The following is a 15,409-nucleotide window of genomic DNA, read 5'->3' as shown; positions in this document are numbered from 1 at the left end:
TGTAGGAAAACTTGAATCCTTTGGTAGTATTGAACCTCTTTAAAAGAATCCCAGCAGAAGACATCCCTCTACTTCTAATGAACCCACAAGCAGGTAAACCTTCAGATTTGATCCTCACACGACTCCTCGTGCCTCCACTGTGTATCAGACCCTCTGTCGTGAGCGACTTGAAGTCTGGCACCAATGAAGATGATTTGACAATGAAACTGACAGAGATCATTTTCCTCAATGATGTAATAAAAAAAGTGAGTCAGCCTTCATGCTCTGAGACTGTTGCCTTCAAAAAGATTTGTTTAGAATTGAATATAGCACGTGAGTTTACTGCTTACAGTCTGGTGCTGCATTTCTATGTTGTTGGGCATTTTATTGAAAGATAGGAGAAACTTGCTTCGGATGGAGCTGGCTGACTTGCTGCTTGCAATGTAGGATCTGCTGGGATGCTTATGGGAAGTGGTTTTCCATTTCAGCTCTGGTCTGTTAACTGTTTTTCTTAATTTTTCTTTTTTTTTCCCTTTCCCATGACTGTCACACTTTTTGAGTGGTCACTTACAGTGAAAATATTACACCTGTTGATTTGTGTTGGTTTTTTGTTTTTTTTTTTTTCTTCCTGTAGACCTTTCTCTTTTTTACATCTTTGTGCTTTATTTATTCTACCATCTATTCTGAAGAAATCATTTAGCATAGTCATCAAATTGAGACTAAAAGAGAATTTGACAATTTGTCATTTGTTTAGAAGAGCACTTCTACCAGACTAATACTTTTCACATTTTTCAAAACTGGTCTTTTTTCAGGCAAACAAAATTAATTTAGTAGTAAATCTTCCATGATTTGAAAAATTAACTACTTATTTTCTTGTCTGTTAAGTTATATTAGCTTAACTTAAGTGGATTGGGAAGATTATAATTTAAGCCAATATCTAATTTTGTGAGCATTTGTTCAAAGCCCATATTAATCAAAAGAAATTTTTCACTCGGTTGTCTTGTGGCTGTCCATATATTATAGTGGTATATCCTGTTATAAAGTTATTTTCTTTTTTTCATTCCAATCAATGGAAGTTTCATGATATTATTTGCAAAGGAAGAGTTGTACTCTAACAGAGAAATTCTTGGCTAATATAATATGTGTTGTTATATTTATTTTCTGAATTGGGTAACTATTTTGTTTAGCATAGGATATCAGGAGCCAAAACACAGATGATTATGGAAGACTGGGATTTTCTTCAGTTGCAGTGTGCCCTGTACATTAATAGCGAGCTCTCTGGAATACCCCTCAACATGGCACCTAAAAAATGGACCAGAGGTTTTGTTCAGAGACTTAAGGGAAAGCAAGGTTTGTCTAGAAAGTTGCTTTTCATTATTTTTTATAATTGAGTCACAAATTCTGCTATTGCCAAGTGTCTCTCTGCTACTATTGTGTTGCACTTCAGTGCTGTACCTTAAAAGATGTTCTAATGTGCTGTCTTAACAGATAACATTTTGAAAACTGTTTTTATTTGAAGAGTTTTAACTGTTTTGTTTTGTTCTGTTAGGTCGGTTTAGAGGCAATCTGTCTGGAAAGAGAGTGGATTTTTCTGGCAGAACAGTCATTTCACCTGATCCTAACTTAAGAATCGATGAAGTAGCGGTGCCTATTCATGTTGCTAAAATACTGACCTTTCCTGAAAAGGTAGGTAGTGTAGGACTCAAAAACTCTATTCCCTTTTTTTTTCCCAAGCCAGCCCTCAGTGTTGTTTCTTTACTCACTCAAGAAGGGAGTGAATTTGTTGCATTGTGTTTGAAATGCCATTCAGAGATGCTTTGCCAGTTCTCTTGCTGCTGGCAAATAAAGATTTTTAGTATTGGATATAGGCAAGTGCTGACGAGATGTGGTGTAAGGAGTGACATCTGTAGAAGGAAGAGTTTTGCTTCATATTTTTTCAGCTAAGTTTACCTCCCAGATTTTTAATTTAATTTCCCTCTGATAGTCTGCTCAAAGATTGGTTGACGTTTTCCTCCTCTCTTCCCTCCTGAGAGTTCCACTCAGCAGGTGGAGACTGTGTAGGGGGATTGTCAGTTGAGCCTAAAATTTGAGAATGCAAAAGCCAACAGTAAAAACATGATCCTGAAACATGTTTTGTTTGTTTCTGATTGAAGTTTTTATGCAACAGGTGAACAAAGCAAATATTAATTTTATGAGGAAACTTGTCTGTAATGGTCCTGATGTTCATCCTGGAGCAAACTTCATACAGCAAAGGCACACCCAAATGAAAAGGTATCGTGCTTATTTGTAATGATTCACTTTTTATTTGTCCCCATCAACTTGTTCTTTTTGCTATGTGAAGGCAGTTACATCTTCAGGGATTAAAATCTATTTTTAGGATCTTTCGTAAAGCGCAGTAGAAAAAGAATTGTCGTTATCTTCCCAGGTTTAGTGTACAATTCTTTTTTAAATACTCTCATGCATGTAAACTGAATTGCACGTGCTAATGATGTTGAACTGCAATTAGATTTATGTTTTTTTATGACTGAGTCTATCGTAGTTGAAATAGAGGGTGTAGTGTGGGCATAAGTGAAAACGGGGTTTTGGGCAAGTTGTACTGGCTGTTCTCGTGTGGGAGCTAATCTGCAGTCAGTTTATGGGTAGGAAGAAGGGATAATATATGAATGGAACTTCCTATACTTTCTATATACAAATATATAGACAATTATATATAAACTTTCCTATACAATTGAAACAAATTCTGTGGTTTTACAAATGGACTTTTTTCTTTCTTACTGTTCCAATCACTGTTGCTTTGTTGACTAATGTCAAAATACATTTATGGCTTAAAATAGCAGCAACTGATGTTCAGTCCACGCCAGTTTTGTCTTCTGGTTATTTTAATACAAATACTCCAGCATTTAATGGAAAAGATGGCATTATAAGCACAGAATTAATTTTCAGTTGTCTTTCTATCTACTGTCTGTGTATCTTCTGACTGCATTATTATATCTTCCTATAAAGATTTTTGAAATACGGGAACCGAGAGAAGATGGCCCAGGAGCTGAAGTTTGGTGATATTGTGGAGCGACATCTTATAGATGGTGACATTGTCTTGTTCAACCGGCAGCCCTCTCTGCACAAGCTGAGCATCATGGCTCACATTGTGAGTGCACACAGGCTAGCACAGAGATGGTGCAGCCCACAATATTAGGCACTTGACCTTTATGGTGTTTCTGTCTTACACGAGCAAAAATAAACAGCTCCTGCTGAAACAGTTGGTGGAGCAAGGAGGAATGCAGTGCACTTGTACCTGTGCATGGGAATTGATGTGTACCTGGGCAGGATGCTGTGTGCACACTTCTGCTAAGAGCTATAATTGACCTAGATATCTATACTTCTTGTGTGAGCATTTCATTTTTGTGGAGTTGATGTGATCTCTACAAAGTACATTGTCTTTTACGCTTTTTATAAATGAAAATTATTAGCTACATTTCTATAATGTAATGTGAGTACGATTTCTGTCAGGTCCTGGTTGAGTTAAATCCTATAATCAGGAATTTTGGCTCATGTCTGTAATATAAAGATAATGTCTGCAAGGAAGCAGTGACTTCTTTAGCCATGCCCAACTGTGTGTGCATCTTTCGTGGCTTTTTTTCCTTTTCCAGGCTAGAGTAAAACCTCACAGGACATTCAGGTTCAATGAATGTGTCTGTACACCCTACAATGCAGACTTTGATGGAGATGAGATGAACCTTCACCTTCCTCAGACAGAAGAAGCAAAAGCAGAAGCACTTGTTTTAATGGGGGTAGGTAGATAAAATGCTCACGTTGGGACTTTGCTGGTGACGGATGGCTTCAGCCCTTTAGTTCTTAACTTGCGTGTGAAATCTGAAATACTATCTAGGTTACTGGGTGGGGATAATTTACAACTTTGGAGCTGCCTGAAAATTCTGCAAAGGGACTTCAGAATTAGGACTGTTGCACACTGGTAGTCTAATAGCCTTAGGTTTAACATCTGTGGAAAATCCAGTGGTTTTAAGATGTCATCGTTATGTTTCTGCCTGACTGTCCTTAGCGATTGCTACCAGGCTAGGGTGGCTCTGTTACCAGCAGATAAATCATTTGCTTCTGGTCAGACAGCCTGGGAATTGCAGACAGACAGACCAGCTGGAAATGAGGCGGTGATACTGGGCTTGTACTGGAGAAGGCAGGAGACAGTAGGCTCATAGGGCAGGGTCAAAAAGGGAGAAGGGAGGATAGATAAATAGGGATCTGATGGTTGCAAGCCTTGATCAGTGGTGTGACAGTAGAGTCAGTAGCACCAAGCTGAGGGTTTACCAATCCATTGCTCCTTTAGGCATTACCAAATGCCACTGCTGTTTCAGATGTCCCCATACAATTGTTGGCTGCAGTATTTAGGGGCTCACTGAACTGATTTGTGAGGTTAAAAAACACCCCCAGCGATTCAGGTCTGTGTGGGCTTGTGTTCAACTTCTCCATAGGTGGGGATGATTAACTGGAGCAGTAGTTTGAGTAAAACATGAGAACATGGGGCTAGAGGTGGCTTGATTGTTACCCATCAGAAGGGACCACACAGCTTGGAATATTCCAGTAGACCCCTGTAGCGAATGTAACATCTCTTGTTCTTCCCCTGTTCTCAAAGCTAGCTTGTCTTCCCTTCCCTGTCCCTACCAAAACATATCAAGTTGTTTGCCACTTCTGCTTTGGAAACAGAATATGTTTCCAAATATATATTCTAATAATTTGCAGTAACTTTCCTCAGACTATTCCTTAACTGTCAGTAGATGTTCATGGACTGAAGTGAACTGAAACTTCTGGTTTATTTCGTCTGTTGTTTTGAAGAAAGCTGTAGTTTGATTTAGAATAAGCTTTGACCATTTCACCATAAAATAAATGTCTTCAATGATAAGTTCCCTTTTGAATAGCAAATGGAGTATCAGTGTCTTCAAATGCATAATTTTTTTTGTGTCATGCAGACTAAAGCAAACTTGGTAACGCCAAGAAATGGAGAACCTCTTATTGCTGCTATTCAAGATTTCCTCACAGGTGTGTATGAGCTTATTTCAGAACTGTGTGATCTCACAATTGTTCCTTCAGAATCACTTCCATTTTTTCAGGATTTTTCTATATTAATTAAAAGCTTTCTCCTTTCACAAGTCAAAGTGACATTATGAAATAAGGCCATTGTTTACCTGAAATAAAAGTATGTTCTCAGGGTAACTTCTGATGCTGTCTGCCTTTGTAGCTGCAGTTATTACTACCTTTGAGTGTATTATGCTGTGCTTTTCTGCAAGTGACTATCTGGGATCTTTGTCTGTTTTAGGTAGATGATGTAAACTGCTTATGATTATGGTAGAGGAGTTGATTTCACTCAATAAAAATTAATTTTAACCTACAGTGTGTACCTTCAATTTCTTTTTAGGAAATGTTCAATGAACGTGAGGAAGAAAGGGTATAAAAATAAATGGCAAGGCTTTGTTTCACTGGTGGAATAGAGTCTGAGAGCAAGAGAGTAGGTTATAGAAATAAACTATTTCTAGTTTTTCGATGTTTAATGTAGAGCAATTAAAAAAATTATGGAAAGGACTTACAACGGAAGCTGTCTAAACTATTGTCATTTAGCTTAGTAAGTACCTGACTAGTATTAGAATAAAATAATTGACACTGAATATGCAATAGCTTTTAAATTGAATCTAAGTTTAGTCTGTCATAATACTTTTTTCGTTCCAGGTGCCTATCTTCTTACATTAAAAGATACCTTTTTTGATCGAGCCAAAGCTTGTCAAATTATTGCTTCTATCCTGGTTGGCAAGGATGAAAAGATCAAAGTTCGTCTTCCACCCCCAGCAATTCTAAAGGTGTGTCAACTATTCTTTTCGTGTTACTAAGACTTTCTCTATTGTGTGTTCTTGACCCATGGTGATGTTATATGACTCTTCAAACTCCTATAATTTTAAACCAAAGGTACTTTATAAAGAAGTAATTATAAATGTTGCAACCTCTTTGGGAAATGAAATAACAGCAGCAGCATCTTTGGGTTTTTCCCCTTTTCTAATCAGAAAGGGGAACATGACAGTAAGAGGGAGCAATGAGCACATTTTTCGGAATGCATGCACATACATACCCTGTTGTAAAGGATAACCATTCAGCACTCAGGGGTTTAAATCTATAAAAGTGCATAATATTTTTCAAAGGAATGCTGCTATGCACTTCTGCAAGTGCAGTTCTCTATAGACAGGGTCTGTATATAAAACAATTTTACAATTAAATTATTGCTTGCTCTTTTTCTGTAGTTGTAGCATAAACTTGTAATCTTAATTCTTCTCCTCTTTCTCTCAGCCTGTAACACTCTGGACAGGAAAACAGGTTTTCAGCCTCATTCTCAAACCCAGTGATGATTGTCCTGTAAAAGCCAACCTACGAACAAAGGGCAAACAGTATTGTGGCAAAGGGGAGGACCTGTGTTACAATGATTCTTGTGAGTGACGCTTCTAAAGCCTTGTTTTCGAAGTCTTCAAAGAAGTAGAAATTGTTGAGCTCACTGTAGGTGTTGAAGCAGTATTTCACATAAGTGTTCTTGAAATGAAACCTAAAATGTTGCAGTTTTTCTCAAGAGTTGAAGTCATGCTAAACGTGTTTTCTTAAACTAAAATGTCTTTTGTATGATGCTCAGCTTGTCATGATGCTAACTTAGTGTTTGAAGGTGAGAGAGAGGAAACCAAAGCTTAGGGAGTGGTTGTACAGAGGTCAAATGGAAAAATTTAGTCTCTTAAGTGGGGGTAGTAATACAGGGATTAGAAGTCAAACACTGAAAGGAATTAGAATATGCAGGGAAGATAGAAATCCCTAGGATATCAAGCCATGTATGTCCTTCCAGTTAGGGAAGTCAGTGGCAGATGGAATGCAAAGCACCATGGTTTAAAAGGCTGTAGGAGATGAGCAAGACTTAGCTTATAATTAATTTAACATTCGTGGGGTGACTTGGACAGGAACTTGAGCAGGCAGGGTTAGGCTGGTTCTTTGCTGCTCAGAAGTGTAAGTTGAGGAACAATGGATTTATATTAATTCTGTCATGCAAAGTTGCCTCAAGAAAGAATTTCCCAGTTAGCACTCAAGTCCCCTCTACAGCAGACTGAGTGATTTCTGTAGATGAAAGAACCACTCTGTGCTGTGAAGTTGGTTGTAAACATGGTGGAAAAATTTTTTTCAGCTTCTAAATATTGTAGGACAAAAGGCCACAAAGCAATCCTGCTCACACTCCTGTGAACAGGAGACATCTTTATTTCACAGTCTATTCATTTTAGAAAATGTGGGAAGATTTTCAGCTTCCTGAGTTTGACAGGAGCACGTGAATGTGGAAAACTTTTAGATTTCATTGTTGACTGTGTTCAGTTCTCTGAAAAAAAAAAAGATTTCTGATGGTGTAGTAATTATCTTTAGAAAGTTCTCTGCAAATTCTCAAAAGTCTCAAGAAAACCTGGTATCGTGTTTTGATTTGATATAATAAGTGGTAGCGCAGTTACTTGTGCTTCAAGAAGATGATACCTAAATTCACGTTGAAAATATTGAGCATGGACAGAGCTTTTATTTAAAAATTCTCTCCATAAGTGATTACCAGTGGTTAGTGAATGTTTTAGAAAACTGGTGAATTCTTTTTGCCTTTTCATTTCTAGATGTCACAATTCAAAACAGTGAGTTAATGAGTGGCAGTATGGACAAAGGAACATTGGGGTCAGGATCCAAGAACAACATCTTCTACATCTTGCTGAGAGACTGGGGCCAGGTGGAAGCTGCAGATGCCATGTCACGTCTGGCCAGACTTGCTCCAGTCTATCTTTGTAAGTACATTTCTTTGGAAAATAGTACTTTAATGCAGAAATAGAGAGCAAGCAAGATTTTTGCTTCAAATATGACATGTTGTGCTTTAAAAAAAATAACCTAGTTTTGAAGCTGGCAGACAGTGAAAAAACTTACTGTTTATGAAGTGCTTGTGATGGTCATATGACGGGAGGTGAAATTGCCAGTTCCCAATAACAGTTCCTGGTTTTAATTTGTTTTCTCTATATGAGATTGAGCTATCAAAATAATTTATTTTCTTTTTAATAATAGCTAATCGTGGCTTTTCAATTGGAATTGGTGATGTAACCCCTGGGCAGGGCCTGCTAAAAGCTAAGTATGAGCTCCTGAATGCTGGCTATAAGAAATGTGATGAGTATATTGAAGCTCTCAACACTGGCAAACTACAGCAGCAGCCTGGTTGTACTGCAGAAGAGACACTAGAGGTAAACTTTTTTTATTTAGATCATTTTGTTTAGATCATCCATTTTGAGTAGAGACTTCACAAATACATTCATGTACATTGTGATGTCTAAAGTTCTCTTCTGAAACCTAAAAATACAAGCAAATACAGTTCCTAGGCGTGCAACTTGAGCCGAGTCTATATAGACTTTAAGGTGTTTATATGCATCTAAAAATGTTAGCTAAACACATAACAGCTGAGATCCTCCAGGGTGTGTTGGGGCGATACAAGAGAATAGAATTATGCAAGTAATTGGAACGGAGTTGATTACATTGGTCAAGATTTTTGTGGTTATCTTTCATGTAGCACAGTGTGACTTAGAACTTAGTGCAGCGCTCAATTTGGCTGAAGTTTTTGCTGCTGCTAAGACATTGTCATGTTCCTGGATACCCTGGTCTTATCCCAACAAAGACATATTCTGCAGCAAACTGGGAGTTAGGCAGGCTAAAATTTAAAACTGTTCTACCTGAAGCAACAAGTGGGTTTCTTTGTCTTTACTGTATTTTGAATTCCCTTTGACTAGTGAAGGTGTTGCTGGGAGTGATAGAGTTCTGTTTAAGTGTTTTTTGGCAAATTCTGAACCTCTGAAATACTGTATTTCAGGCTTTAATCCTTAAAGAACTGTCTGTTATCAGAGATCACGCTGGCAGTGCCTGTCTCAGAGAACTGGACAAGAGCAACAGTCCCCTGATCATGGCTCTCTGTGGTTCTAAAGGTAGGGATAGCTGAACTTGGCATGTAGGTTGCTCACTCAATCACTTCTGTGAAAATGACTTGTTCCATCTTTATAGCTTGTATTATTCTGTCAGTTGTGCAAGTTCATGTCATAGCTGTTTTAAGTAGCTCAGTAAGTACAGGTTGGGTATACTTAGTTAAAACTAAGTTGATGCTCTGGTATTTTTGCGTCTTAAATTTTAGTACCAGTTGGAAAACATCTTGTTGGAACTTTGGATGTTCTTAGGACTTGAACGAATTAATCAGTAAAAAGTTTTCAGTTGTGTTTCTACTTCAAGTATTTATATCACATAGAAAAATCAACTGCAAATGATACATTCAGAATTAGAACTAACATTTCCTAGAATTGTGGAGTTATTTGGAAGGGAGCTTAAAGATCATCTAGTTCCAACCCTACTGCCATGGGTTGGGACACCTTCCACCAGACCAGGATGGGGCATCCACAGCTCTCTGAGCAGTTTGTTCCAGTGCCTCATCATCCTCATAATAAAGAGTTTCTTCCTGATGTCTGATCTTAACTTGCCCTCTGTCAGTAATTCCCCTGTTCTACACTACATGCCCTTGTGTAAAGTCCCTGTCTTGTCTTTCTTTTAGTCTCTCTTTAGGTACTGGAAGGTGCTATAAGGTCTCTCAAATTCTTGTCTGAGCTTTCATTTGTTTCCTATAAGAATTTGAAGAAAGCACTTAACCTTTTGCCTTTTTTAGCTGTCTAATAAATTGTGGAATGCCTCATAGTGACATGGTGTGTTCTAAAGAAATACTAAAATCTAAGAAGAGTAATATCTTAACTGTATAATTTTTGTGGAGGTGATGGAGAAGCATTGTTTGCAAACATATTCAGCAAACAAAACTTCTGAGTTAGTGACTTAATTCTCTGGGACTTAATTTGTTCTAGGAGTCCTGGTAGGTACTGAACCCTTTATTGAAAAATATTGTAAAACAAACCAGGATAATATAAGGACTGGAATCAAATAATGGTGGCATGAATGTCTATGACCCAAAGAAAAAAAAAATGAAAAGTTGGCTGTATCATAGACTTGTCAGCCTTTGCACAAATGCTGAAATGAACAGGACGAGAAACAGAAAAGCTTCTCTAACTCTCTTGCAGCTCTGTTTTGTTGAGCAATTACGAGGCTGAATAATAGATCTTCATGGAAGTGAAAGTAGCTCATCAGGGAAGCAGTGTATTCCTCATTTGTGAGTGAGGGGCTTTCTTTTTCCTTTCTGTCTTTTCAGGCTCCTTCATTAACATATCCCAGATGATTGCTTGTGTAGGTCAGCAGGCTATCAGTGGGTCCCGCGTTCCTGACGGGTTTGAGAACAGATCCTTGCCTCACTTTGAGAAGCATTCTAAGGTAATTCTGTACATTTACAGCAAACTGTGAAGGAAAGTGAAACAAGTTTCCTTAAGGCATTTTGAGAAGGATGCATGATAAAATCTGTTGTCATGATACGCTGAAGGAAAAGGATCGGATATGGTCATTGTAAAATGTTGTGTGTGATTTGGGAGTTAACAACAGTGTTCTGAATTGCTATAGGATGTCTAGTTAGCTTGACTATTTACAGCTAAGCCTTCCTTTAGCCTTTCTAATTTAGAAAATTAAAGTGAGGTGATGATGCATTTTTTGTTCTCTTGAGAGTCCTAAAAATAATATGTCAAAGTTTCTCTTTGGTGTAAAGTTTGACTGCACTAATACTTTTCAGGAAAACTGCTGAATGTATGTTGGTATTTTTAAACAGGTGAGATATGCCAGATAAACCATTTGGGAGTCTGGCTTTTCTCTTTTTCCACCAGGATAGGTGTCACAGGTTACTCTCAGTGTTTCACATTTCAGTTCTGTCCTACATGAAGCAATAATGGGTCTCATGCATTTGTTCTTATAATTCAGTGACTTCGATTTTTTTTAAAGTGCTATTTGAAATCTAAGGAACAGTAAAGAAGGTTCTAGGTATAAGCCCATAGTCTAATTAGTGTGTTAGCTAAGTCTCAGATGTTATCTATGGCACTTGTGTTTGTCACTGAATTCCAAATTTCAACTTCTGAGTTCTGTAACATACTGAATAAATAGAAAAAGAAGCAATACTATATGGTTTAGATGAGAAGATAAAATTTAGCTCTAGCTTTTTTTCTAATTTAGAAAGCATTACCTGTTAAATAACAACAAAAAGGGATTTTTGACTTGAAGGCTTCAAGTCAAAATTGCTGCGTAAATTTCATTGGCAAGAACTTTCCTCAGGGGTGAGGGCAAATCATTCCAAAAATTAATTTTATACATATCTCCAGTAATATTTTTTCTGGATTCCTTAGTCTTCAGCAAATAGCTTTGCACTACTATAATAAAATGAACATTCTTAATTGCCTTTTCAATTTTTGCAAGTTTAAGGGAGTGTGAAGTGTTGGTGTAGTGTTTGAGAGGAATAGCTTGAAGTGTGACAGGGTTTGTAGAAGGAAGGAGAAAGTGTTAAATTAGTTTGGAAGAACTAGCCAAGGGTTTCTGAAATCTTTATTTGCATCTAAAATTATAAACATGGAACTTGAGAGCTAAGCAGAGCTGAGATCAGTGTTAGTGAGGGTGTTGGCTAATTTTCAGAATTTAGATGACATGCATCATGCTTTTCTGTAACATACAGAACATACATTGCATTTTAACTGTGTTTTTTCCGCTCTTCCCTGCAGCTCCCTGCAGCAAAAGGCTTTGTTGCTAACAGCTTCTATTCTGGGTTGACTCCCACTGAATTTTTTTTCCATACAATGGCTGGTCGGGAAGGTTTGGTTGATACAGCTGTAAAAACAGCTGAAACTGGATATATGCAGGTAACTGTCAGCAGAGCGAGGGTTCATCAATCTTGAAAAATGTGGATATTTCTCATGTGTATGCTGAGGTGACGGATCAGGGGGAAGTGCAAACACTGTGTGTGTGTGTTTTCAATGTAACAGAGTAATTTATACTGTAAAATGCATGGCTTGGTCTGATCTCCAGGAGGTGTGGAGTTTGCAAATGAGACCTCAGCCACTGATACGGTAACATGCTTGTATTAAGCTGTTTCCTCTCGAATATGGGTTGTAAAAGTCCTTGTTCTGTGCAGTTGTTGAGGACTACCTTCTGTGTAGTGTGTTTGCAAAAGTGATGTGAGTGATGACAGAAATGCAGCTACAGCTCCCTTTCAGTGTCTGGTCTCTCTAGGTAAGAGGCACCTTGGCCATATAGACTTAGACTGGTTCTGTAAGATTTTAGTGTCTTTGGCTGTACCTCCTGTGCAAATAAATGTCCCTCCAACAAAGCTTCTTGCTATTATGTGCAGTCTTAAGACTTCCATTCTAACATTTAAGTACTGTTCAAAGTATAGCCCTCCTCCCAGTGTAACAGGCAGTGGAAAAGCCAAGATAATTTGGGGCTGGGAACACATTCCAAGATACACAAGTAACTGTACAAAGACGGAACAAACCCTCCTTTTGGAGTGGGTGATTAATTGAACCATTTGTCTCCAAAACTAATGGAATAATCTTGGCATGTATGCAAGTATTTACAAATGTATATAAATACAATAAGCAACCTGCAAAATATTTTTCATCTTCAACTTTCTTCCTATATGAATGAAATGTAACTCTTGGACTTTGGAATTAAAAAAAAAAAAATCTTAGCATTTATCTTATCTTACCTTTTTTCTTGCCAGTGATAAAACAATACCAATTTATAAGCTAGTTTAGGTGATCTAATTTGCTTTTGTGGAACAATGAAGTCCATCTTTCAAGTAAAAATGTTTTTCACCTAAAATGTTTCATAGCATGCTTTCTTTTTGGGATGCAAAGAAAGATGGTAGTTAAGGGATTTCCCAATATAAGGAGTTAATGTAAGAAAAGCAGATAACCCAGACTGAAAAATGGCTTTAGCAGATGACCTTTATGGTTTTTGTCTGTGAAAACAATCGTTGAGTGGTTCTGCTTCCATACACAAAAAGTATTGTATCCCTTGAGGAATAAACCTGCTTGGAAGAATATGAGTATTATGTCCCAAAAAACCCACATAAATCCCTCAAACTGCAGTAGGTTCTTGCAGCTATTTAGGTCATTAGCTTTCATGGAATTCTAAATGTGGAGTATTGTGTTGTTGCTTAAAATTTTGTTGACTTTTACGTTCTGTGAAATCTACAGTAAAGCCTTAGGGGTAATGTATGATTTTAAATAGGTTTTCATGCCTGCTCATCACTGTATCAGATTTATTTCCAGAGTCCAGTTTCTGTACTTCTTGTAATGCAAATCAACAGCTGTTTTTAAAAAGATCCGTTTTACTTTCCTTGTACTTTTGTTTTTTTCCCTTCAGAGACGTCTGGTAAAATCCCTTGAAGATCTTTGCTCACAGTATGATTTAACAGTCAGAAGTTCTACAGGTGACATTATACAGTTTATTTATGGAGGAGATGGCTTGGATCCTGCAGCTATGGAAGGGAAGGATGAACCACTGGAATTCAAGCGAGTTCTAGACAATATCAGGGTAAGGATTGCTGAAATCCTTTTTGGAAATGTGACAATACTATTAAGCATGGAGGAGAAAGTAGTAAATGATGGGGGAAATTGTTTCACTTGAAGCATTTATTTTCAAATTGCCTTTTTTGAATGGTCCTGGTCAGTGTTTCAGCATGTGTGTTCTAAGAGTAACAGATATTTTTTGCAGTGGAACAGACCAATTTGTGTACAGAGACCAAACTGTGTGTAAGCTGTGAAAAGTAAAATTTCTTTCTGTGCTTGAACATAGTTTTAGGGCCTAATATCCAACTCACTAGATAAATTACTACTGGCTTATTTGGGTACCAGTTTGGTACATTGCACAAAATAATTCTCTATTAAATCAAGACATGGATGTTCTTTGAGTTGAACTTGGCTGATGGTTGTTCAATAATACTGTGATGTTTGAAGACCTGCATTGTTTAGTTTTGGTTTTGTGGTTGGTTGGTTGGTGTGTCATGGCCCCCTTCCCTCAGAGAAAAGCCTTTTGCTGAAATAACTGTTCAGCTTTCTGTAATGTGAGTGTAATAAATGGATAGAACTAGAAATGTCTGGGTGTATACCTTCAGATTTGCAGAAATAAGTAGAAGTGGATGTGGCCCTTCTTTTCACAGTAGTCTGATACAGTATAGTAAACCGAAACCAACCCAACAGAAAACCCCATTAAACAAACTACACAACCAAAACTAAAGAATGCTGTTAATCAGTTCTACATGTCTGTATTCTGTGTCTTTGCAATGGAGTTTTTGTGCATGTGCTGTCTGTGAAGAAGTCATGTTTTTTCCTGTTAAGGCTGTCTATCCATGCAGAAGTGAACCAGCCCTTAGCAAAAATGAATTGGTGTTAACATCTGAGTCCATCATGAAGAAGAATGAATTTCTTTGCTGCCAAGACAGTTTTCTGCAGGTAATTATCTCACTTCCTTATCACACTGTGATTAACTTTTCCTTATAAATGAAGAACAGGACTTCAGCCTGTCTGGAGACTACTTACACATCTTTTAAGGATGAGTGAAGGTTCATGTGATTGCTTTCACTTTGAGTTATAAAATTCAATTTGTTTGAAAGAGCATTGGGCAATTTTAATGTTTATGAGAGCAGCCATTCTCAAGACTTCCTTGAGAATCACTGGTCAAAACTGTGGAATTAACCTGCCTGTAGAATTAACCTTGCCTTCATATAAAGCTGTTACCTTGATGAACCTTCTGATTCTGATTACTGGCAGTGATGAGAACAAGATGAATTTAATGACCCATAGATGAATTTAATGACCTTTTAATAGATCAGAGTGTTTCAGAGAACAAGGTAAACCTGAATTGCACTTCCATTCATAGAGTGGAGTTGAAAAAATAGCTATATCCATATTTGAAATATGCTCTAAATCTTAACTGCAAGTCTGAAGGAAAAGAAATGAAATAGTTTAATATCAGGGTTTGGGGATAAAGTTGTTATTTGAAGTATACATCTTTTAAATCATATCATGAAGATCTAAATAATGGTTACTAATTTCAGAAGCACAGATATGGCTACATCACCTTGGTGATAATTAGCTTGACTTAAGATTTTTAAGTTTTAGATAGTTACGTTTTCTTCTTTCCTTTTTTTTTCTGTTCATCCTTGAAGACATTAACTGAGACAGGTTATGAAAAATATAATGAGGTAATCGTAGCATGTGTGTGCACTGTGTGGCATTAATGTTAGTTAGTGCTTTTTAGCTAAAGATGTGTGTATAGTGCTAAGGTAATTGGTTAGCATATATACATTACTGCTTGTTAAATTATGACATAGATGTTCATCACAATTATTTAACTTTTTTAATGTGGAAACGGTGACACATTAATTAATACCCATTACTAAATTCAAGGATTTTGAGGAAGCTTTCTTTCAGTG

The 15,409-nt window shown here is 37.2% G+C and overlaps 1 protein-coding gene across 4 annotated transcripts in view; it reads left to right on the top strand.

Moving 5' to 3' along the window:
- POLR3A (RNA polymerase III subunit A) overlaps window positions 1-15,409 on the top strand; it is a 42,926-nt gene that overhangs the window by 5,383 nt on the left and 22,134 nt on the right. For all 4 annotated transcript variants that reach the window (XM_032117035.1, XM_032117036.1, XM_032117034.1 and 1 more), the window contains exons 6-21: window positions 6-245; window positions 1,167-1,329; window positions 1,529-1,665; window positions 2,147-2,250; window positions 2,983-3,124; window positions 3,627-3,767; window positions 4,959-5,028; window positions 5,713-5,840; window positions 6,322-6,460; window positions 7,656-7,820; window positions 8,092-8,264; window positions 8,885-8,996; window positions 10,253-10,371; window positions 11,694-11,831; window positions 13,339-13,509; window positions 14,313-14,426. In XM_032117035.1, the coding sequence (XP_031972926.1) occupies window positions 6-245; window positions 1,167-1,329; window positions 1,529-1,665; window positions 2,147-2,250; window positions 2,983-3,124; window positions 3,627-3,767; window positions 4,959-5,028; window positions 5,713-5,840; window positions 6,322-6,460; window positions 7,656-7,820; window positions 8,092-8,264; window positions 8,885-8,996; window positions 10,253-10,371; window positions 11,694-11,831; window positions 13,339-13,509; window positions 14,313-14,426 (2,256 nt within the window). The remainder of the gene's footprint in view (window positions 1-5; window positions 246-1,166; window positions 1,330-1,528; window positions 1,666-2,146; window positions 2,251-2,982; window positions 3,125-3,626; window positions 3,768-4,958; window positions 5,029-5,712; window positions 5,841-6,321; window positions 6,461-7,655; window positions 7,821-8,091; window positions 8,265-8,884; window positions 8,997-10,252; window positions 10,372-11,693; window positions 11,832-13,338; window positions 13,510-14,312; window positions 14,427-15,409) is intronic.

This window comes from Corvus moneduloides, chromosome 8 (assembly GCF_009650955.1).
Source record: "Corvus moneduloides isolate bCorMon1 chromosome 8, bCorMon1.pri, whole genome shotgun sequence".
Lineage (NCBI taxonomy): Eukaryota > Metazoa > Chordata > Aves > Passeriformes > Corvidae > Corvus > Corvus moneduloides.
Note: the sequence above shows the minus strand (reverse complement) of the source record. Positions and strands in the feature narration are given on the sequence as shown.